This window comes from Dendropsophus ebraccatus, chromosome 1 (assembly GCF_027789765.1).
Source record: "Dendropsophus ebraccatus isolate aDenEbr1 chromosome 1, aDenEbr1.pat, whole genome shotgun sequence".
In the NCBI taxonomy this organism is placed as follows: domain Eukaryota; kingdom Metazoa; phylum Chordata; class Amphibia; order Anura; family Hylidae; genus Dendropsophus; species Dendropsophus ebraccatus.
The window spans coordinates 16,031,532-16,056,972 of NC_091454.1; the positions used below are offsets into that span (position 1 = coordinate 16,031,532).

Genomic DNA, 25,441 nt, shown 5'->3' on the forward strand with positions numbered 1-25,441 from the left:
CTCCCCCATGGTGTAAAGTGAAAATTGGCTCAGTTGCCCCTAGCAACCAATCAGATTCCACCTTTCATTCCTCACAGACTCTTTGGAGAATTAAAGGTGGAATCTGATTGGTTGCCCACATCCAAACTGAGGACAGGAGAGCAGCCATGTTTTCCTAAGACTGGATAACCCCTTTAAGGCAAATTTTCAGCCAATGACGGAGCCTTTCTCAAGTACGAATGATTGACTGAGAGGTCACCCTAACATAATAGAAGATTATATAGGATATATGAGTGGTTAGATTTCTTGTTGACCAGGCCCTCTGTCCCAGGTGGCCATGCTGGATACTGGGACCTGTGCTATGGCGCCCCCATCTGTATGAAGCCGTTACCATTTGGCAGCGGTGATCTCAGGGCAGCCGAGGTAACTCTATGGAGACGTCAGCGTGATTCTATACTGTCACAATCTCCCCAGTTACCTGCACGCCTCCTCCATTATCTATGAGTGTTTGTGATATGTGACAGTGCGGGGGGCGGCAGGATATTGGGGTGTACGCAGCAGGGGGAGGCGTGGGAGCTCATGTACGTCTGCAGGCAGCGTGGGGATTGATGTGATGGAAAGGTAACAAGATGTTCCATTAACTATTCACGCTGAGGATTGGCATCAAACGCAACTAAACTAGACCTGCACTAAACATTCATGACAAGTAGAATAAAGGAAAAACGAAGGCGATATGTGTCAGAGGCCGCGGGGAGAAGAGCTGACATCGTGGAGAGGGCGATCAACTGTGATCAATGGGAAAACTAGTAGTAAGTGTTCTCATTCTGTGGTGCTCGACCAGTCACTTGCTAGATGGTACTGTGGGACTCCACTACTATGATGGTTGGTCGGTGGAGTATAGCTCAGCCAGTTATAGTTCTATTGTGACGCCAGTGCTGAATCAGTACACAGGTATGAAGGCACACCTGCTTTTAGTTTTTTGTGGCTGGCTATATCTTTCCCCAATGGTCAGTGACCTGCCGGGTTGTGATGGGACCCTTGGGTGCTATTTACGGTGGTCCAGAGTGGAGTTACGACCCACCTGGACTGTCGGTACCGCCACCCACAGAAAGAGGAAATGACGCAAGGACGGTGTAGCTCGTGTGTAGGTGCTGGTGCAATGATCACTGAGTCCCGATAGAATAAATAACTCTTTCTTTACTGAGAAATCTTCTGTGATACAAGTCAATCGTATAATACATACTTGACTTCACTACTAGATCTGCACCGACATCGGTTTGAGGCAGAGAGAAGAGTAGCAGTGCGGACTTGGTTGCGTGCTGAGAATAGTAGAGAGAGTTCAGAGTAGTGGAGAGGAGTAGGTCTTGAGAGTCCTAACCCAGTGTATTACTGTGCTCGGACGGAACTTTATAAGAAGGTAAAGAGAATACTTGAAAGAAGAAGAATACTTGTGTCCGTGTTTCGACCTTTGTCGCTAGTGTCGAGTTACCCGTCCTATCAGGGGGACACAAGCCCCAGTCCTAGTTACGTGAGTTGAGCTAAGTGTACGAAGTTATCTGGTGTCACCTGCGTTGCGAGATACAGTATGTAGGCTTTTAACTGATTTGCTCTATCTGGATCAGTTCCTCTACCTAAGGATACTGTCCTGCACTGTGTTTAAACTGTTTACGGCGTGGGTCGGTGTGATCTCTGACTTGTCCTCTCTTTAGGTGTTTAGCACTTCATCTTGAGGATAATTGTTGCTTTAGAGAAAGTCTCTGTGTACTCCATAAGGGCACACTACAGCTGGTCTGTCCCGAATAGGGAACCTGGCAGAGTCAGGCTCCTGGGTAAGCTCAGCACGGATGCCTGATCTGTGTGCCTTGCTACACTGTGAAACAGAAAAGAACTGACTAAGTGTGGGTCTACACTTCCTCTCCCCATGTGTCAACTTCCTATAGGGTGTGTGTAACAGCTCCTGTGAGTGGTGGAGAAGAGAAAGAAGGATATAGATCGGTAGAAGAGAAGAGTAACTCTCATTGGTGAGCAAATCACATGTATGCCTCCCCTTCTCCCCACCCCTCCACAGCAGCTTGTATGCCTCCTTCCTTTCACATGCCTCCTCTTCAGCATGCATGCCTCCTCCCTCCACTACCGCAGCATGTATGCCTCCTCCCTCCCCCACTGTAGCATGCATGCCTCCTCCATCCCTCACCCTCCATGCCTTGGCTGAGTGATGGAAGCCAAGCCCTGTATATCAATCATGCAGAGTAGGGTGGGGGAGGGAGAAGGCATGCATGCTATGGCTTGGGAATGCCTCCTTGACACTTTAGCTCTGGCCATGACCTTTAAAAATATATAATAGGGCAACCCAACATAGCATGCCATTCACTAAGAGGCCTGACGTGGTAAGGGGGACACCTTTTACTATTAGGGTGTATGAAGAAAAAAAAAAAAAGAAAGGAAATACTAAAAGGGCAGACTAGATGGACCAGGGGGGCTTTTCTGCCGACAATCTTCTATGTTTCTATGATTACGTTGCTTAGACCGCATCATAATTGCTAAAGCAAGTTTCCCAACCTTGCCTTTATGTTTTATGTTATCCTAAATCCCCTGTCAGAGCATGCTGGGAGTTGTAGTCTTACAGCTGGAGGACCCCAGGTTGCTCATCAATGACCTAAAGATGCACATAACATATATAACCCTATGCGTTTGTATAGACATCCATCTCTCCTCACATCCAGATATCTCATATAAAGCCGCACAATTTCGACAATTTCCACCACTCACTGATCCTCAATCAACGTCCAGGAGCTGACGCCGGTGTCCCGGGGCTCGAATAAATGAAACTTCTCAATCTCCTAGTCGCTGACTACTAATGCCTCTAACATTTAAAGATACATCTTATACATGTATTGTTACTCAGCATGATATAGCGTATAACAAATAGGCACCGGGGGGGAGTTCTGCTGTGGGGATGGCATTCATCTGCCCCATACTGGGTCATCAATGTGTTTTCCTTTCACCATTTAAATTGGGAAGCATATGTCTGGAATTTATTGCTATGTTGTGGCATCTACTAGATTACCTGTACACAGAAACATTGAGGGTCATAGCACTGTGAGCATTGACATGTTATATAGTATATAATGTAATATAATTAGACTACAAGGGTATCAGACTTATGATGGGAGTAGAATACTAATTTCAATGAAGCTAATTCCAGTAGGTGGCACTAGAGAGACAGCTCATCATCCTCTTGAGGGGAGCTAATTTACATATTTTTCCCAGGGAACATTGCACCAGCTTAGTGGTCTCCCTAATGAGAAACATTACCCCTTCAGTATCAGGGTATTATGCCATTTTGTTTATTCGTTGTAGTTATAGGATGCAAAATGTATGAAAACCTTCCTAAATATTGGCAATATGGGTGCACTCATGTTAGATTTCAACAGGCCAATCCAGTGGTGTTTGGGGAGATAAGACACCACCAGAGGCATTGGCTTTCTCTCCTCTCCCCATTGAGAACACATGCATGCTTGTCCAAGCTGAGGGTGCATGTATATAATGGGATCAGGAGAGATAGCTGGTGGCTGAAACAGTGTTTAGATGGTGTGTATGGGCAAGTTTAGGGTCCACGTACATGACCCTGTCCTGTTCTAGGGTCCTATAGACAATCTATTCCTCCCTTACCTTAAATAATATCTCTGTAATACAGCATACAATGGAATATATGCCACTCTATGTCTAAAGTCACATGCATAGAAAGGTATAGTACTGGCCTATGATTTCTGATTCAAAGAACATAAGATATATAATATAGTGATGTATCAGCCTTTATACATACAGAACTGACATCATAAGCAGCTATGATTCTTCTGCAGTAAGCTATGAGGCTAGTGCTGTGCTGCGAGAATTTAGTGTTTAATCTGTGGATCATTACGCCACCTGCTGGCTACTTTAGTAAATACAATTTTATTTTATGGGGTTATTCAAGCTTATTATAACATATCATCTTCTTCAAGAAAAAGAACCACTCTTGTCCTCAGGTTGTGTGTGGTATTGCAGCTCAGTTCCATTTAAGTGAATGGAATTGTAATACCAAACACAACCTGGGGACGGAAGTGGCACTGTTTTTGCTGGAAAGTAACTATGTTTTTTTCTGGTTACTGTTATTAACCCCTTTAACCTGGTTCCTGGTTAACTTTAAAGTGTCACTCTCATATTTTTATTTTTTTATTTTTTGCTGAAATCAATAGTCCAGGCGATTTTAAGAAACTTTGTAATTGGGTTTGTTAGGCAAATATGCCATTATCTGCATTCAAAAAGACTTTCCCCAGATCCCCCACCCCCTCCTCTCTCATTTATTGCTCATTATCAGGAAATCTCGACGCTTTTACATCAGTCGAGCCCTGTGTAACCTATGGAGAGGGGAGGAGGGGGAGGAGGGAGATTAGTCGCCAGCAGAGAGCAGAGAACAACGGATTACACAGCGAGAGCTGTGTGAAAGCCAGTATTCAGAGGTCAGAGAAGTCAGTGGTGACTTCAGAGGAGATAGCCCAGTGATATAGCTGTAAATTACTTCTTTGTTGTCCTGTTTTGGTGCCTCCTCTGCCTCCACCCCTCCCCTCTCCATAGAAAACCATGAAGACAGCGGGGAGAGCTTCAAACTGCTTTTTCATGATAAAAAGGCATTTTTCGGCTAATAAACCCAATTACAAAGTTTCTTAAAATAGCCTGTACTATTGATCTCTGCAAAAAAGTGCAGAAGCATAAAATGTCATATTTTATGTTAGTAAAAAAACGAGGGTGATAACGACATACAAAATAAAATTTTAACTCATTTTTTACTACCCTATAATCTTTGATTGACAATCCCAGTGGAATAGCATAGCCTCCAGAGCATGTTTGGAGGATAAATGTGCAAATGTCTCCATCTAGTGGAAGATGATGAGTATGACAAGAAGTCAACAAAAATTACGGATTATAAGTTTTCAAAACGTATAGGGATTTGGGACTTTTAAAATCACTGCAAATCTATTGAAAATTAAAAAATAATAAGTGGTTACATTTACTTACCTTTAAAGTGTCCCTGTAATTAAAAAAAAAAAACACACAACTTTTTGACATTCTGAAGGTTTGATCGGTTGGGGTCCTGAGTGTTAGACCCCCACCAATCTTTAGATATAGCCGAAAGTATGGAGTGGCTTCCTGCAGTTTCAGTCTCTGGTAACTACGTCACTGGCCTCTGCATTGTCCCTCTTCAGTCAGTGATGCCTAAAAAAGCTGTCACTGATGAGTCCGTCTCGGAAATAGCTACCAGAGCATACAGCGGGGACCCGAAGACGTCACACAGGACCTCTGATCAAGCATCTTTTCTAAGTACAGTATGTGTTCTTCATTATTTTCTGTGCAGCCTCAGCAAAGAATAAAAAAGTTGCATGTCCAGAGTACCCCTTTAACCTTCAAAAAGTTTTAGGGCCTAGCACTCAGTATGGTAGATTTTTGCCTAGACCTGTCAGTGTAAATCCTAGTTCTTGCCTTAGGGTCCTTGTCTATTTTTGGTCTCTTTATCCTGTTATTTGGAATGCATAGAGCCTTGTTTAGTGTGTTTAGCAATTTTTTTTTGTCTTCTGCTTGTTTCTTTGGCATAGTTTAGTCCAGGGTTAATTCAGGGATATTACAGGGTCAGCTAAATAAGTTTATTTGTCAGTTTAGGTCAGGATAAGTGTAAGGGATAGTCAGGGAGTTCCAGTATGTTGTCTTCTGTGCCATCTCTGGTTATTGTTCACTATCCATTTGTTATCTAAATATTTGAATCCATCATTCAACTTTTTAATTAACTAATGGTTACTCTCCTGTATACTTTTTCTATCAGATGTCTGCTGGTCATCCTATTCTGCCTTACTTTAAGTCCTGGGGGTATGTGAGCACTGGGAGATATTACCAGGACCCATGGAAGGCGGCTGCTATAGGAACGTACCACCTCCCTTTGAGGATACAGTGGATATTCTTGTGGCACCAGGGCATAATTCCATATAAAAACCCACAAACTCCATACTGATATATAAGATCAAGATTTTATTTATATTGAGTCATGACACAAACCGTACAACCAATGCGACAACAAAGCCCTGAGATGCGTTTCACACACAGTATTCAGCATCGGCTGCTTCCTCCCCCCCTGCCGACGACCATCCCCTCCATGGCCGGGATCTGAGTTATCAAAGGTCCTGACAATAATCTCCATTTAAAAGCGCTAGAAAATACAATGACCTATGAACTCCACAAAGGGGAATAGATAGGAGAGTGTGCCCTCCCGGGAGCCCATGGTATATAAGAAGATATAAGCAATGAGATACTGAGAGACGGCCAGCGGCCTGGGAAGGGGTCCTCTGGTGATAATATTACACAGGATTATTACAGTATATTGTGCAGCAGGTATAAACAGAGGCCGTAAGCTCATCTAGCTAATACATGGGGGACGGGGCATGCATTGCCTATAGGCTGAAGTCAAATGTCAGGTCAGACTTCCCCATCCGCTGTTTATACACCAGGTCGAATTTGTCGTTCATTGAGACAGTGAAAATGTCTTTCCACAGGCCGACCCGTCCTGAAAGACAAAGAGACGGGTAAAAAACGGCTATCAAATATGACAGTTCTCCCTATTGTGGTCTATAGGGGGCAGTGTGGTGAGAATATTTACTCATGGCTTAAAGGGGTATTCCAGAGGTAAAATACACGTTGAATCACCTCCCCTCCTGGAGACTAACATTTCATTCCATACTTGTTATTATCTATTCAGTCTCCTTCCCCCAGTTCTGAACTGCTGCTTTCTGCTGAAGACACAGAAAAGTGCGAGTGAGCTGTTCACTCCATCTTGGCTCTGAACTCTCTCCTCACTTTAGAGACGTCTGATGTAATTAGTGTTCCTGGCAGTCTGTCTCTGCACTCTGTAATGCTGGGAGGGTTGTTCACAGGGAGGTTATCAGCAACTTGACCTCTGATTAAAGGGGTTATCCAGCGCTATAAAAACATGGCCACTTTCTTTCAGAGACAGCCCCGCTCTTGTCTCCCGCTTGGGCGGGGTTTTGCTGCTCAGTTCCATTGAAGTGAATGAAGCTTAATTGCAAACTGCACCTGAACTGGAGACAAGAGTCGTGTTGTCTCTGAAAGAAAGTGGCCATGTTTTTGTTGCACTGGATAACTCCTTTAACCCACCAGGCATTACAAAGTGCAGAGACCGCCGGCCAGAAACACTAATTACATCAGCGGTCTTGGAAGGGAGGGGGGAATAGGAGGAGATGGAGAGAAAAGCTCACACCCGGATTTTTGTGTCTTCAGCAAAGAGCAGCAGCTCAGAACTGGGGGAAGGAGACTGAATAGATAATAACAAGCGGGAAACAAATTGTTAGTCTGCAGGAAGGATGATTCAACATGTATTTTACCTGAGCGGAACACCCCTTTAAAGGCCCTTTTTGAGGCCAAGATGGTTCAGTCCTGGGGTCTCATGGGCTGATAGCAGTGTTGTAGTGGTCTCTGGGTTCTCATAAAAGGAATCGATCATTTATTGTGACTCCTTTTTGGAAAGTTGGTGAAGTTAGTTGCCAGTGTGTTTGGGTTAGGGTTAGTGTTGGCACTGACCTGAGATATTTTTGAGGTTCACACAGATTTAATCCTTCAAATCAACTGGTTTTAGAAAATGCCAGAGATTTGTAATTTACTTCTATTAAAAAATCTTCAGTCTTCCAGTACTTATAAGCTGCTGGATGTCCTGAAAAATGGTGTATTCTTTCCAGTCTGACACAGTGCTCTCTGCTGCCACCTCTGTCCATGTCAGGAACTGTCCAGAGCAGGAGAGGTCTTCTATGGGGATTTGCTACTGCTCTGGACAGTTCCTGACATGGACAGAGGTGGCAGCAGAAAGCACTGTGTCAGTCTGGAAAGAATACACCTGCAAGACATACAGCAGCTGATAAGTACTGGAAGACAAGATTTTTTAAAAGAAGTAAATTACAAATCTCTGGCACCAGTTGATTTGAATTAGTTTTTTTGCTGGAGTACCCCTTTAACATAACTGCACAACAGACTTACACTGAGGGGGTAAAGAACGCTTAGTTGGTGCCATGATTAGAGAGCTCAAAACTAATAAATTGGAAAAAAAATCAAAAGAATTCTCCATGTTTGTTAGATAAACATTTATCATAATTTGTTTCATTTTTATTTTTAGTAAAATAAAAAAGCTGAGCAGAAAATTGTCAGCGGTGGCCGGGATGTGTAAACCTTGCTAAAGAAAAAGTATGCTTTAAATAGGACTGTGCAGGCAGCCGACATGCCCTGCATTATGAATGAGACACCCACCTGACGCCCGCTGTGTTCCTCTATCTGGGGCACATGCAATACAAGCTAATGAAGCTTCAGAATGAAAACAACCAATGGGCTAAAAGGAAGCAAAACAGAACTGAAAAATAAGACAACGGCAAAAGAAAATGGAAATAACATAAATGATGCATGAAATAAAGAAAGCTGAACAGAAGCAGAAAGCATATTAACATGAGAAGCAGTAACATAAAATTAACAATAAAAGGGTTTCTGGGGACAGACTTACTTTTTTTTTTTGGAGGCAAACATATTAAACATAAAAAAAGAAGCTATACTCACTTGCCCTGATTCCCTGCAGCTCCCTGTCCCTGCTGCCTCCTTCCCAAATTTGGTCATCCCCAGAACTGCCTGCTCAGCCAATCACTGCTGTGACCAGTGATTAGCTGAGCAGGCAATTCTTGCAGGAAGCAGCAGTGACTGGGAGACAGAAGCTGAGGGGGATCAGGTGAGGTGAGTACAGCTTCTTCTTTTTTATTTCTCTCCCCAGATAACCCCTTTAAATCTTATAAATAAAGATAATTAACAAAAACATAACTATTGATGCAATTAGTAACAGCGCTACTCTTGTCCATAGGTTTTGTCTGGTATTACAGCTCAGGCCAATTCACTTGTAAGCTGCAATACCAGTTTTCATTTGACAGTAATATTGTGGAGATACAATATTACGCTAAATGTAAGAATACCTCGGCTTTGGTTTACATGGCGCCATTTGGAATCAATGAGCCGTCTGTGAAATGCGACTGTTTTCTGTCTGATAAAAGGGAGGTCCCTTTAGGTCAATTCTGACTGTCCACCCTGTAAGGGCATATGGACCTCATAGCAGGGTCTCCCCTGCTCAGGATTCCTCACGATAGTGTCTACTATTCTGGAGGTCTAAGTGCAACATGGTTGGTCACTCATTTCAATTGGTGCCATGCAATACCACAATTATCCTGTAGTGGCCACTGCAGGGGAAAAAAACTGCTACCACAGGTGTTGTTAAAAAAACAAAGGATCACAGGATTTCCTAGTTTAGCTGATCTGACCTACAATAAACACATAACAGCGATAGGCTACTCATTTCAAGTTACATGTAATACCACATTTCTCCTGTAGTAGTCACTGCAGGGTAATTGTGCAGCTGCTTAAAGGAAATCCGGCGATCACTGGTGATTTCAAAGTTTACTTCAACATTAAATGGAGACTCATTTGAATTTGTGCCATGTAATACCACAATTCTCCTGTAGTGGCCACTGCAGGGGAAATGTGCAGTTGCCCAAAGATTTACTTGACCGTTCCCCTATCTACCAGCTCGGCCTGTATCGCTATAGGTGCTATATACTCACCCCTGCCAATTGGAAGCGCCTCCGCATTGCAGCACTGGTCGATTAGCTGGTGGCAATGTTCTACTGTGGACTCCAGCTGGGATTTATCATATGACACCCCCAGGAATCTCACCAGCTGCTCCACCATTGTGCCAAGGTCCTGGTAAAAGAGGCACAAAACATTTAGACATGTACAGTGGTACCTTGGTTTAAGAGTAACTTGGATTAGGAGCATTTTGAAAGAAGAGCTCACAGGTTTTCAAAATTGTGACTTGGTTTAAGAGCATTGCTTTGGTTTAAGAGCTCCCTGTACTGGGTGGGAGGGGGAGTGGAGGAGGGGCATGGTCTGCATAGCGGGGTCTACAGCCCTGTACTCTGACCCAGGAAGTCGCCCCCACCTTCCAAATCATAGCAAATCGACTTCAGACTGGGGCTTACATCAGGGGACAGGACTGTGGAGGTATCTCTTCATAGCTTTAACCCCTCTCTACCCGGACAGAGAGTGCTGCAGTTATGTGCCCACATCTGTACTGCTCATTCCTTAAAGGGAACCATTCACCCCGTGGCCCCGGCAGAAACTGACATGCAGTGACATAAAGGTCAATATACTTACCACATCGCTCCCAGTTCCGTCCCGGATCCCGTTGTTGAGAAATAGCCGATTCTTCTTCTTGCGCCCATTATGGTAATGAGCGCCGCCGGGTCCGAAATCCAGCCTTCTCCCCGCCTCCGACACTTGATTGACGCCGGGTCCTCTTCCTCCTCGTCTTCTTTCTTCTCGCCGGATCCCGCGCAGGTGCCGTGTCAGTCGTTTTCGGCGCATGTGCCGTTCACAATTGAAGCCGCTCCGCAGCCTCACTGTTTACTGCGCGTGCGCCGATTGTCTCGAACACGTATCCTGTTTACCGCGCAAGCGCAGAAGAGGTGACGAGACCATCGCAACGGCGCCTGCGCGGGATTTCGTCAGAAGACTGAAGACTGAAGACGTCAATCAAGTTCCAGGAGGCGTGGATGGGCGGCGACGAGAAGAGGACCTCATGAATAAGTTGGACTCGTCCGTCGTTTCCTATGGATGTTGGACTCATCTCAGCTCATTACCATAATGGGCGGGAGAGGAAGAATCGGCGATTTCTCCGTGTCAACAACGGGATCCGGGACGGGACCGGGAGCGATGTGGTAAGTATATTGACCTTTATGTCACTGTATGTCAGTTTCTGCCGGGGGCCACGGGGTGAATGGTTCCCTTTAATGCTCCCTGCAGTCTCTGCCAGCCCTTGTGTTCCCCATCCACTCAATTCCTGCTATAATGTGCCTGCACTTACACTCAGCTATACACACTGATGCTATAATGTGCCTGCACTTACACTCAGCTATACACACTGCCGCTATAATGTGCCTGCACTTACACTCAGCTATACACACTGATGCTATAATGTGCCTGCACTTACACTCAGCTATACATACTGATGCTATAATGTCCCTGCACTCACACTCAGCCATACACACTGATGCTATAATGTACCTACACTCACCTATACACACTGCTGCTATAATGTGCCTGCACTTACACTCAGCTATACACACTGCTGCTATAATGTACCTACACTCAGCTATACACACCACTGCTATAATGTGCCTGCACTTACACTCAGCTATACACACTGATGCTATAATGTGCCTGCACTTACACTCAGCTATACACACTGCTGTATAGAAAAGTTTCTGTCACACAGACCTCTGGCAGCAGCCCTGCTTCTCTATTTTATGCCCTTACTATACATTATACACCACATGCTGATTGCTATACTGTACAGTAACTTATAATATCACATATTTAGCTGTTTCTCATTGTTTGTTTCATCTGTTCTACATGTTATTCAGAGTTTTAAAAAATCATTATTTTTGGGATGTGGAACCAATTGTCTGCATATCAATGATTTCTTATGGGAAAATTTGCTTTGGTTTAAGAGTGGATTTGGATTACAAGCGCGGTCCCGGAACGAATTCTGCTCGTAATCCAAGGCACCACTGTATATACATACTAAAGTGGTGTATTAGTATCTTTATACACTAAATAGTATCATTCTATATTGCTAAGTAGACAGGGTCAACTGTGGCCATGCATCAGATTCGGACAGTCAGGCATGTGATTGGTTGAAATTCCCAATGGAAGCGGTAACGGCGGCCAGCTTCCTCGAAGGGCTACTATTAAAGGAATTATAACAAAGTCCCACCTTGTGCATATCTTCATATTTCAGAAAAAGTACATTCGAGTCCAAATGGTGATCCCAAAATTCTTGGACATGGTCAAACCATGAACCGTAACCCACTAAAGAAGGAAAATTAGATGAATGGTTAAGAATGATGAATAAAGTGGATCACAACTATAAGCACCATGGAGGAGATTTATCAAACATGGTGTAAAGTGAAACTGGCTCAGTTGCCCCTAGCAACCAATCAGATTCCACCTTTGATTCCTCACAGACTCTTTGGAAAATGAAAGGTGGAATCTGATTGGTTGCTAGGGGCAACTGAGCCAGTTTTACTTTACTTCATGTTTGATAAATCTCCCCCCATGTCTGACCCCAATGAACAACCTAATGTGACAAACATTGGCTGCCTACTGTCACCACTAGGGGGTGTGATTTGTATTTAGCTGTATACAGCTCCAATTATGAGTCACAGATCGATTGGCCCCTAGTGGTGACTACAGGTAGCTGAGATTTTTATACATACTGTGGGTGTAAATCATAGTAAATCTGCTTTTTTTTCCTCACATTTATCATTCATGAATCTCCGGCAGAATTCCTGGAAAGTTCCTCGGTAGCTCATTGTCCTCAGGGAGCGATGGAATTGGTAATAAGAAACTACTAGGTCTTTGGGATTACGAGCCATATAGATAACCTGTAATAAAAAAATGTATTACAAACATTGTGAGATTATAGCCCACTGAGATCCCTGGCGATCAGGGGAGTCTGACAGTAAGAGTTCAGCTTTTCTGCAGCGCCACCACAGGTAACATTAAAGGGGTATTCTACTCAAACATAACTTTTCACATGTTGCTGCCCATGGTGAGACTAACAATTCCTTCCATACTTGTTATTATCTATTCAGTCTCCTTCCCCCAGTTGTGAGCTGTTGCTTTCTGCTGAAAACACAAAAATCTGTGTGTGAGCTTTTCTCTCCCTCTTCTTCCTCCTCCTCCTCCCCCCTCCCTTCTGAGACAGATGATGTGAACAAGTCCCTGGCAGGCTTTATCTGCAACATTGTAGCTTCTTTGTAATGTTGCGAGGATTATTTACAGTGCGTTCATCATCAACTTGACCAACCTCAGATTAATTCTTCCAGTCTTACAAACAGCTACAATGATGCAGATACAGCCTGCCAGGGACTTGTTTACATCAGCCGTCTCAGAAGGAAGGGGGGAGGAGGGGGAGACGGGAAAAAAATTCACACATAGTCATGGAGGAAACAGCCGTTGATGTAGCTGTAAATTAACTCTTTGTTGTCCTGTTTTGGTGCCTCATCTCCCTCCACCCCTCCCCTCTCCATAGAGAACAATGAAGACAGGGAGGAGATCTTCAAACTGCTTTTTCATGATAAAAATGCATTTTTCGGCTAATAAACCCAATTACAAAGTTTCTTAAAATCGCCTGTACTATTGATTTCTGCAAAAAAAGAAAAAATCTAAACGACAGCGACACTTTAACCCCTTAACGACAAAGGGCGTATATGTACGCCTTATTGCCGGTAAGGGCGTTCAGAGCGGGGCCGCACGGCGACCCCGCTCTGAACCGCGGCGGTCCCGGGTGCCGCTTGTAGCCCGGGACCGTAGGTATTAGTGGGCACGGTCCGATTGCCATGCCCGCTAATACAGTAATCAGATGCAGCTGTCAAACATGACAGCTGCATCCGATTACCGGATCCAGCGTCTCCCTGGTGTCTAGTGGCGGAGATCGCTCCTCTGGGATGTTATCCCGGAGGAGCGATCTCCGTTTCTGAAGCCGGTCGGGGACCGCTCCAAGATGGCGCCGTCCCCGGCTCGGCACTCGTTTACTTTCGGCTGCAGCAGCCGGAAGTAAACGAGTGCCTATCTCATGGATCTCTGCAGCATATCTATGCTGCAGAGATCTCAATGAGAGATCAAAGTGTATATACTAGAAGTCCCCCAGAGGGGAATAACCCTAACCGCAGGGGGGAATAACCCTAACGACAGGGGGAATAACCCTAACCGCAGGGGGGAATAACCCTAATGTAACCGGTTGCTTTTGATAATAGTCGGAGAAGGCTATAACCACACAGATTTATAGAAAAATAAGGTATTTAATACAAAGAACAATACTTAGCTGTAGTTACAGATGGTACAGATGCATAGTTGTTTCATCCACAATGAAATGGGGAGCCCCTTTGTATATTATGGTCTAATATACGCCCATTTCCCTCGATGACCTCCAGGGTGCTGGGCACCTTCCATCCATGGTCCCAGCTGAGGCTGACTACAAGCTACATACCCCCGACCTTTATAGTAAGTTTGGGTGGGGGTGATGTGCTTCTATGTCTATGTAGACCACTGATGACCATGAATGGAAGTTATCTGATGTTTCCCCGGCCTTGTATATATTTACCAAGCACAATGGGGACCCAGTTTTACAATTACAGCTATAAGGTTCTTTCAGCCATACAACAATAGCAACAAACAACTGTATCCTCCAATGTTTACACTAATGTGAAGGTATATGGCTGGACAGTTGACATAGGTGTGACAGTATACATACACACACACAACTACAATGACTTCTACACACATAGCCATACAAATATATATATACACACACACACAAGACATTAAAATAATACATTCCTTCTCATTACATCAATTAGACACTTTAATTTTCTGAAATGAACCCATCCGGTTACACCTAACGACAGGGGGAATAACCCTAATCCCAGGGGGAATAACCCTAACCACAGGGGGGCTTCTAGTATATGTGTAACAAAAAAAATATATAGTGTTGTTGTCAATAAAAGCCCCCTCCCCTAATAAAAGTCTGAATCACCCCCCTTTTCCCAGGTTATAAATAAAAGTAAACAAATAAATAAATAAACAAACATGTTTGCTATCGCCGTGTGCGTAATCGTCCGAACTATTAATTAATCACATTCCTGATCTCGTACGGTAAACCGTGTAAGCGCAAAAAAATCCCAAAGTGCAAAATTGCGCATTTTTGGTCGCATCAAATCCAGAAAAATTGTAATAAAAAGCGATCAAAAAGTCGTATATGCGCAATCAAGGTACCGATAGAAAGAACACATCATGGCGCAAAAAATGACACCTCGCACAGCCCCATAGACCAAAGGATAAAAGCGCTATAAGCCTGGGAATGGAGCGATTTTAAGGAACATATATTTGTTGACAATGGTTTGAATTTTTTACAGGCCATCAGATACAATATAAGTTATACATGTTATATATCGTTTTAATCGTAACGACTTGAGAAACGTGCATAACAAGTCAGTTTTACCCCAGGGCGAATGGCGTAAAAACACATTTCCCCCAAATAAACAAAATGCGTTTTTTTTTTTCAATTTCACCACACTTTGAATTTTTTTCTGGTTTCGCAGTGTACTTTATGCAAAAATTCAGCCTGTAATTGCAAAGTACAATTAGTGACGCAAAAAATAAGGGCTCATGTGGGTTTCTAGATGGAAAAATGCAAGTGCTATGGACTTTGATGCACAAGGAGGAAAAAACGAAAATGCAAAAATCGAAATTGGCTCTGTCTTTAAGGGGTTAAGCACTACACAGTGCCCATTCATATCAATGAGTTGTCCATGTAATTTAGGACAGGACAGGTCCTCCAGAACAAGAGACTCTCTTAGTTGTCATTCTCCTCTTCGACCAGGAGATGAGGATCCTGAACAGAAATAATACTGACTACATGAAAAACACATCCCCGCGTGTTGGTTCCTCACCTTGGACTCTCCATTGTGCAGATCTGTAGGCAGGAACCGGTATGGGAGGTGACTTTTTATGAGTCTGGGAGATGTCAGCTCCTGAAGAATATAAATCAAACATTATAATCGTATATGAAAAAAATAGGACACAGTTTTAGAGGGTTGTATGAGATTAGAAGGATATTTTTAGAACAGCGCCACTCTTGTCTATTGGTTGTTTCTGGTATTGCAGCATACAAGTGATTAGAGGTGAGCCACAGGATGAGGGTGGTACAGATTTTCTTCAATTCTAAGACAACAGCCTTTAACCCGGGGCCTCAAACACGTGGCCTGCTTAGGCAATCTGCCTAGGGATTCCGTCACTATGGTTCACAGGCTAAGGTCTGAAAAAGCTAAAAGCTACTATTACCATGTGGGGGCACTATTACACTCTGCGGGCACCAGGGTCTCTTTACAGTATGGGGCACTAATATAGTATATGGCACAGAAAGCACCATTACAGTTAGGGGGCAAAGTGGGGCCTTTTTACTATATGGGAGCACATGGGCCTTGTTACTTTATGGGGAGACAGGGGGCATTATTACTATATGGAAGCAAAGGGGCACTATTACTGCATGGGGGCACAGGGGGCATTATTACTATATGGGAGCACATGGGCACTATTACTATATGGGAGCACAGAGGCACTATTACTATGTGGGGAAACAGGAGACATTACTACTATTTTGGAGCAAAGGGGCACTATTACTGCAAGGGGGCACAGGAGGCATTATTACTATATGGGAGCAAAGGGGCACTATTACTATATGGGAGCACAGGGGCACTATAACTGCATGGGGTACAGGGGCACTATTACTATATGGAAGCACAGGGGACACTATTACTATATGGGAGCACAGGGGGCATTATTACTTAATGGGGGCACAGGGGGCACTATTACTGCATGGGGGCATTATTACTATGTGGGGAAATAGGGGGCATTATTACTATATGGGAGCAAAGGGGCACTATTACTATATGGGAGCACAGGGGCACTATTACTGCATAGGGGCATTATTACTATGTGGGGAAACAGGGGGTATTATTACTATATGGGAGCAAAGGGGCACTATTACTGCATGGGGTACAGGGGCACTATTACTATATGGAAGCACAGGGGACACTATTACTATATGGGAGCACAGGGGGCATTATTACTTAATGGGGGCACAGGGGGGGCACTATTCATATATGAGGGACATAGGGGAAATAATTACTATATGGGGACACAGGGGGTACTATTACTATATGGGAGCACAGGGGGCATTATTACTTAATGGGGGCACAGGGGGCACTATTACTGCATGGGGGCATTATTACTATGTGGGGAAACAGGGGGCATTATTACTATATGGGAGCAAAGGGGCACTATTACTATATGGGAGCACAGGGGCACTATTACTGCATGGGGTACAGGGGCACTATTACTATATGGAAGCACAGGGAACACTATTACTATATGGGAGCACAGGGGGCATTATTACTTAATGGGGGCACAGGGGGCACTATTCATATATGAGGGACATAGGGGAAATAATTACTATATGGGGACACAGGGGGTACTATTACTATATGGGAGCACAGGGGGCATTATTACTTAATGGGGGCACAGGGGGCACTATTACTGCATGGGGGCATTATTACTATGTGGGGAAACAGGGGGCATTATTACTATATGGGAGCAAAGGGGCACTATTACTATATGGGAGCACAGGGGCACTATTACTGCATGGGGTACAGGGGCACTATTACTATATGGAAGCACAGGGAACACTATTACTATATGGGAGCACAGGGGGCATTATTACTTAATGGGGGCACAGGGGGCACTATTCATATATGAGGGACATAGGGGAAATAATTACTATATGGGGACACAGGGGGTACTATTACTATATGGGAGCACAGGGGGCACTATAACTATATGGGTGGCACAGGGGGTACTATACCTATATTGGGGCACAGGGGGCATTATTACTATACGGGGGCACCAGGCGAAAGAAAATTATAAAGGAAGGAAAAACAAGAAAGAGAAAAAAATGGTATTTTATAGAAAGTATGAAAGCAGATAGTACTAGATGTGATAGATGTGATAGTACTGTAGCACTGAATGGTCAGGATGTGCTCAGGTGACATATGATCCCATTATATAATCCCAGTTACCTTGATTATATCCAGACCAGGCTGCGGATACTCAAGGACCGGCAGCTGCTCATCAATGTTCATCAGTCCGATCTCATCCGGATCCGCTCCCTGACTTACTAAATAGACAATTTCCTGCAACAAGCTGGTTCCTACAGGAGAATTTACCAAGAATAAAAGGATATTACATGTGTGTAAGGATCTATTCACACGAGGAGGTCGTATCCTTCTCTAATAGTGGGCACTACCCATGATTTAAAGGGGTCCTCTCATCATAGGCAGCCACAAAACCCGAGACCCCTGATTTTGCTGGGGAATTCTGTGGCCAGCCAGTACTGCCCCTGCAGGGGACATGTAGTATTACATGGTGGTTGTCTAAGTGAATGACGACAGACCAACGTTCTGCCTCATACAAGACGGCCCTGAACTGAGGACCCCCACCTCTATATTGTCTATACTGTACATACTATAAGAGAGTTTGGTTAGGGATTGTCCTCATGGGGCATATGGACTGAGCTAGGACTGAGTCTGTGTCTTTCCAGATTACTTGTCATGTCCTCAAGAACTCAGAATGTGATTATGTAACGTCCCTGGAAGATATTCAGAACAAATCATGTCTGTCTATCTATCTATCTATCTATCTATCTATATATACTATACACTACTATATATATAAATTATACATACTATATGCAATACACTACTATATATATATATATATATATATATATATATATATATTATACATACTATATACTATACACTACTATATATATATATATATATATATATATATATATATATATATATATATATATATTATACATACTATATACTATACACTACTATATATATATATTATACATACTATATACAATACATTACTATATATATATATATTATACATACTATATACTATACACTACTATATATATATATATATATATATATATATATATATATATATTATACATACTATATACAATACACTACTATATATATATATATATTATACATACTATATACTATACACTACTATATATATATATATATATAAATATATATTAATAATATATATATATATATATATATATATATATATACTGTATATTACATACTATATACTATACACTACTATATACTATATATATATATTATACACAGTATATTACTATTACACTCTGATGAATAATCTTTTTCCCGCCAGGCACAGCAGACATTATGACTATAGCGGCAGCTCCATGACATTCAGCTGGATCTCTCATCATTTATTCATATCCACTTATATAATCCTAATAACAGACTGAGTACGAATGAGAATAAACAAATCATGGCCGATATCATGGCCAGAAACAGCGCCAACCCTCATGAGTTGTGCGTGGTATTGCAGCTGAGCCTCAATGAGGTAAATGTGTCTGAGCTGTAATACCAGACGTGACCTGTGGACATCTGTGGCAGTGTTTTTGGGAAGATAGCAGCTATCCTGTAGAAAACTTTTAGGTTTTCTAGGTCCAGAAATGCCACAAAATGCAAATCAGTGGTGGAGATTAAAAGGATGGGGCATTACCTAGCGGAAGGGCTGGGCCTATTCTGTTGCCCAGTGGGCTAGGAGAAGCCCCACTAAATAACATTGGACTTGCATGTCATTCAGCTGACTGCTATTTCTTCCTATCCCCCAATACACATGTACACTCGGATTGGCTGATCATGCATGATTTTTAAAAAAGCTGCTAACAGACTACTCTGGCAGTGGCTTATCTCTCCAAGCACAAAGGTATAATGTGTGTTATAATCCAAAGTGCCCAACTGTTCTCTCCACTGACATATAACTTCAAGGGAGAGTCCTGAGGCTGATACACATTAGGGGGTCGGCCAATCCCTTCCAAATCAGAATCTGAGGGTTATTGCCCCGCTAAGGTCGCCAGTTGTTGTGGTAGCTATTATTGGCGTGGAGTGTTGCTGCTGGTGTCATGTTCCCCTACAGCTGTCCCTATTGGTATAATATAGCTTTACTGTACATACAGACCATTCAGTTGAATAGCTGTTCTTGTAGTACATAGACTGGCTGGGCCTGCCATAGCAATAAGGTCCTTGACCAGTGGTTAATATCCCATTTCCAAGGCCTTTTTCACAATATGTCGCTGGAATATTGGAATGTGATTTCTAATATATGTGTAAATCACTTCATTTACCACAAATGACTCTGTACCCCCAAGTAAAACCCCTTTTAAGTCTTGGCCACTTTTCTGCAATCTGCTATCCGCTGCCTGTTGTCATTGGAAATCTGTCTCTAGTAACAGTTAGATCAAGACAAATTACATGAAGTGGGGGGGGGGGGGGGGGTGGGGCGGAATTTATCATGTGCTATGTCCAGGAGAGAGGAACCCTGAGAAAGCCTGGGCTGTGTACCTACAAGTTGAAGAGCTAAAGAGGATCTATACTATTCCTAAAAGGTAAATCAAGGTTTCTCTCTGGTCTCTGAAATCCTATAAGGCTGAAGGCAGTTGCCTCTTATGTAAATACAAGGGTACTGCTGTATATCTACAGTGCTGCAACATAATGTCCCCTGCCCCCCCCCCCCCTATATCACCTTTCCTTACTGTGCTGCTGCTGTTTCTTTCCTTTCTGCTCACATAGCACCTTGCAAACTCATCAGTAACCCCCTTTTCCCTCCACATGCCATCTATAGTAGTGCACCCTACAAGGCTGTTGAGTCCAGTGCACTTTCTATAGAAATATGTCATAGAATAGAAGAGAGGAGTATGTGCTATGTTATAACTGGTCAAAGCAGTAAGGGAAAGGAAGTCCATGTATGTGTACTACTGGCAAACAGTCCAGCCCTGGCTGTTTGCGCTATGGAGGGGGCTCAGTAATAGAAGTAACATCACCTTGTCACCACTCTGAAGGGTTAAAGGGGTATTCCACTCAAACTTAACTTTTGATATGTTGCTGCCCATGGTGAGACTAACTATATCTTCCATACTTCTTATTATCTATTCTGTCTCCTACCCCCAGTTCTCAGCTGCTGCTTTCTGCTGAAGACACAAAAATCTGTGTGTGGGCTTTTTTCTCCATCTACCCCTTTCCTTCCTTCCCAGACGGCTGATGTAAACAAGTCCTTATCTGCAACTTTGTAGCAACTCTGTAATGCTGGGAGGATAAATCACAGTAAATTCATCAACAACTTGACTTCAAGTTGCAGATAAAGCCTGCCAGGTACTTGTTTACATCAGTTGTCTCAGAAGGGAGGGGGATGAAGAGGAAGGAGGAACACACAGATTTTTGTTTCTTCAGCAGAAAGCAGCAGCTCAGAACTGAGGGAAGGAGACTGAATAATAACAAGTATGGAAGGAATTGACTTCAAGTTGTAGATAAAGCCTGCCATGGACTTGTTTACATCAGCCATCTCAGAAGGGAGGGGGGGGAGGAGGGGGAGATGGAGAGAAAAGTTCAGGCACAGATTTTTGTTTATGCAGCAGAAAGCAGCAGCTCAGAACTAGGGGGAAGGAGAATGAATGGGAATTGTTAGTCTCACCATGGGCAGCAATTTATCAAAAGTTATGTTTGACTATATGGAATACCCCTTTAATCTAATAGACCCATGCAGGATTATAAATGACAGGTACTCATAGTGACGACAGTGATCTGTTTCCTCCATGTACAGTATATACAAGGACGTAACCATAGGGGGACACAGATGTAGCAGCCGCACTGGGGCCCCACCAGTATTATATATGACATACGGCAGACACGGCATAGCCGACACCATACCAGGAGATGGTATATGCTGGAATATCCTTATGAAGTTATTCTGGCAATGTACCCCACAACGTGACATAAATGGGGTCTCTTAGGACATATGGAAGGGGTCGTAACGCCCCTTTAAAATCAGATGCACTGTCCCTAGGCATACATGGTGTATTACCAGGATAACCGCCTTAAAGGGCCATACACGCTGGGAATACTCATACTCATCATACAACATTCACGCCTATAAGTTTTCCACGTTGCTTTGCTATATGATATGCTGCAAAATATCGACCAAGGACGGAGTGCATCCTACATGGCGTCTATCATTCCGGCCAGCAGGGCAGGGGTTAACCAGCCCATACAAGGGGATATCCCTGTTACCGGGTGCCCCCCGATCTCCCCCTATTTATCCCTATCATCATGCAGACAAGCGTCAGACTGCACCCCCCCCCCCCCCCTGTGCCCACCTAATGCAGACTAGGGGCAGTGCCCAGCCACATTAACCCCTTGCAGCCTGCTTTGCATTCACCTGATTTGGGATAAGTCACGATCCAGATGTCATTCTCTCTGACAGGGAAGTCAGCGATCTCCTCCATCTTCCCTCTGCAGAAGGGGGGTAGCCTGATGCCATTGTATTCAAAGTACTTGCTCTCAAACTCGCAAGGAGTGCTGGGGGTCTCTGCTTCACTCTCTGCCATGCTGAGGGGGTGCAGGGGGCGAGCAGCAGGTGAAGGCTACTAGCCTGGGGGGCCAGTGTGGAAGGAGGGATGCAGGATGCTGGGGTGATGTAATGCGATGCTGAGGCTGCAGCAAGACGCCTCTCTACCCCCATCTAGTGGCCACTAGACGCCAGCGCAGGCGTCTGGGAGAAATGAGCTAGAGCGCATGCGCAGCACTCCCTGCTCTGGGCTAATGCACTTAGGGGAATAGTCCTAGGGACTGCTGCTTTGATTTATGTGAATGAAGAACACAAGCTCCATAATTCTGTAATTGCAGCTGTCTGTTCTTTCCATGGGCACATCTGTTGTTTGTTAAGTGCAATGCAATTTAGTACCAGCAGTGTGCATGGTAGATGCCATCACCAGGGGTTCACTTACTTATTCTGTAATAAGGATGAAATTATAATTCATCCTTACAGTAAAATCATCAGGCTGTAGTGATCTGTGCTGGAGCTGATCCCAGGTGTAATGTCCAGGGCTCTAATCTCTACACAGTACACTCACCCAACACATAGTTACCAATGACCTCTTATGTCACCTTATTGACTGATGACGTCATTGCAAACAGCTAAACAAGTGTGTAATGTGATGTTCTGCAGCAGCTGAGGTATATTATGATGTTCTGCAGCAGCTGAGGAGTATGAATGTGTTCTGCAGCAGCTGAGGTATATTATGATGTTTTGCAGCAGCTGAGGTATAGTATGATGTTCTGCAGCAGCTGAGATGTATTATGAGGTTCTGCAGCAGCTGAGGTGTAGTATGATGTTTTGCAGCAGCTGAGGTATATTATGATGTTCTGTAGCAGCTGAGGTATAGTATGATGTTCTGCAGCTGCTGAGGCGCATTATGATGTTCTGCAGCAGCTGAGGTATAGTATGATGTTCTGCAGCAGCTGAGGTATATTATGATGTTCTGCAGCAGCTGAGGTGTATTATGAGGTTCTGCAGCAGCTGAGGTGTATTATGATGTTCTGCAGCAGCTGAGGTATAGTATGATGTTCTGCAGCAGCTGAGGCGTATTATGATGTTATGCAGCAGCTGAGGTATAGTATGATGTTCTGCAGCAGCTGAGGTGTATGATGATGTTCTGCAGCAGCTGAGATATATTATGATGTTTTGCAGCAGCTGAGGTGTATTATGATGTTCTGCAGCAGCTGAGGTGTAGTATGATGTTCTGCAGCAGCTGAAGTGTATTATGAGGTTCTGCAGCAGCTGAGGTGTATTATGAGGTTCTGCAGCAGCTGAGGTATATTATGATGTTCTGCAGCAGCTGAGGTGTATTATGAGGTTCTGCAGCAGCTGAGGTGTATTATGATGTTCTGCAGCAGCTGAGGTATATTATGATGTTCTGCAGCAGCTGAGGTGTATTATAGAGGTTCTGCAGCAGCTGAGGTGTATTATGAGGTTCTGCAGCAGCTGAGGTGTAGTATGATGTTCTGCAGCAGCTGAGGTGTATTATGAGGTTTTGCAGCAGCTGAGGAGTATGGTAGTAGCCCCTGCTATCAAACAGCTATAGCCACATGGCATTCAGATGAGAACTTTCCTGCCACCATATTACTAAGCCGCAAAGTAACACCCAGGTGACTAGGTCAAAGGACCCCCCCCCCCCCCATGATCTTGAGGATGGGGACCCAAGTCTTCCTTCAGAATGGAGTGGTGGTCGTAAGGAGGACAAATGTCAGATCCTACATAATCCACTATATACCCTGCTTCCTCACATAATCCGCTATATACCCTGCTTCCTCACATATCCCACTATATACCCTGCTTCCTCACATAGTCCGCTATATACCCTGCTTCCTCACATAGTCCGCTATATACCCTGCTTCCTCACATAGTCCACTATATACCCTGCTTCCTCACATATCCCACTATATACCCTGCTTCCTTACATAATACGCTATATACCCTGCTTCCTCACATAGTCCACTATATACCCTGCTTCCTCACATAATCCGCTATATACCCTGCTTCCTCACATAGTCCACTATATACCCTGCTTCCTCACATAGTCCGCTATATACCCTGCTTCCTCACATAGTCCGCTATATACCCTGCTTCCTCACATAGTCCACTATATACCCTGCTTCCTCACATAGTCCACTATATACCCTGCTTCCTCACATAATACGCTATATACCCTGCTTCCTCACATAGTCCGCTATATACCCTGCTTCCTCACATAGTCCACTATATACCCTGCTTCCTCACATAGTCCACCATATACCCTGCTTCCTCACATAGTCCACTATATACCCTGCTTCCTCACATAATCCACTATATACCCTGCTTCCTCACATAATCCGCTATATACCCTGCTTCCTCACATATCCCACTATATACCCTGCTTCCTCACATAGTCCACTATATACCCTGCTTTCTCACATAATCCGCTATATACCCTGCTTCCTCACATAGTCCACTATATACCCTGCTTCCTCACATAGTCCGCTATATACCCTGCTTCCTCACATAGTCCGCTATATACCCTGCTTCCTCACATAATCCACTATATACCCTGCTTCCTCACATAGTCCACTATATACCCTGCTTCCTCACATAATCCGCTATATACCCTGCTTCCTCACATATCCCACTATATACCCTGCTTCCTCACCTAGTCCACTATATACCCTGCTTCCTCACATAATCCGCTATATACCCTGCTTCCTCACATAGTCCGCTATATACCCTGCTTCCTCACATAGTCCACTATATACCCTGCTTCCTCACATATCCCACTATATACCCTGCTTCCTCACCTAGTCCACTATATACCCTGCTTCCTCACATAATCCGCTATATACCCTGCTTCCTCACATAGTCCACTATATACCCTGCTTCCTCACATAATACACTATATACCCTGCTTCCTCACATAATACACTATATACCCTGCTTCCTCACATAATCCGCTATATACCCTGCTTCCTCACATAGTCCGCTATATAGCTCTTGTCTTCCTTGTTACATAGTGAATGTGATGTCAGACAACTATAGTGATAAGGTGATGTATGACACACCGCTTACATTGGTAATCTCCTGTAAGACTCCTTATATAATGGGATATACGGTGACCTACCTGTGTAGAACTGTGCCAGGGTCTTGCCGGATTATCCGATTTTTCAGGATTATGCTGGGATTCCATCGTCCATTGTTCTGGGACTTTACTATGTTCTTTAGGTTAACACCA

At 43.8% G+C, this 25,441-nt stretch overlaps 1 protein-coding gene across 2 annotated transcripts; it reads right to left on the reverse strand.

Annotated features, from left to right (window-relative positions):
* Positions 1-6,290: 6,290 nt before the first annotated feature.
* Positions 6,291-22,329, reverse strand: SULT4A1 (sulfotransferase family 4A member 1). 2 transcript variants are annotated; one of them, XR_011359737.1, is made up of 8 exons: positions 22,060-22,329; positions 17,802-17,932; positions 15,618-15,698; positions 12,422-12,548; positions 11,879-11,973; positions 9,666-9,804; positions 8,320-8,398; positions 6,488-6,571 (listed from the first exon to the last, which is right to left on the reverse strand). XR_011359737.1 is itself a non-coding variant. In XM_069952562.1 (7 exons), exons 1-7 carry the CDS (start codon positions 22,226-22,228, stop codon positions 6,459-6,461), a joined length of 855 nt encoding a protein of 284 aa, XP_069808663.1. In that variant the 5' UTR covers positions 22,229-22,329; the 3' UTR covers positions 6,291-6,458. The 2 variants fall into 2 exon arrangements, 1 of the variants encoding a protein (XP_069808663.1); XM_069952562.1 differs by lacking the exon at positions 8,320-8,398 and having other exon boundaries at positions 6,291-6,571.
* Positions 22,330-25,441: the final 3,112 nt, after the last annotated feature.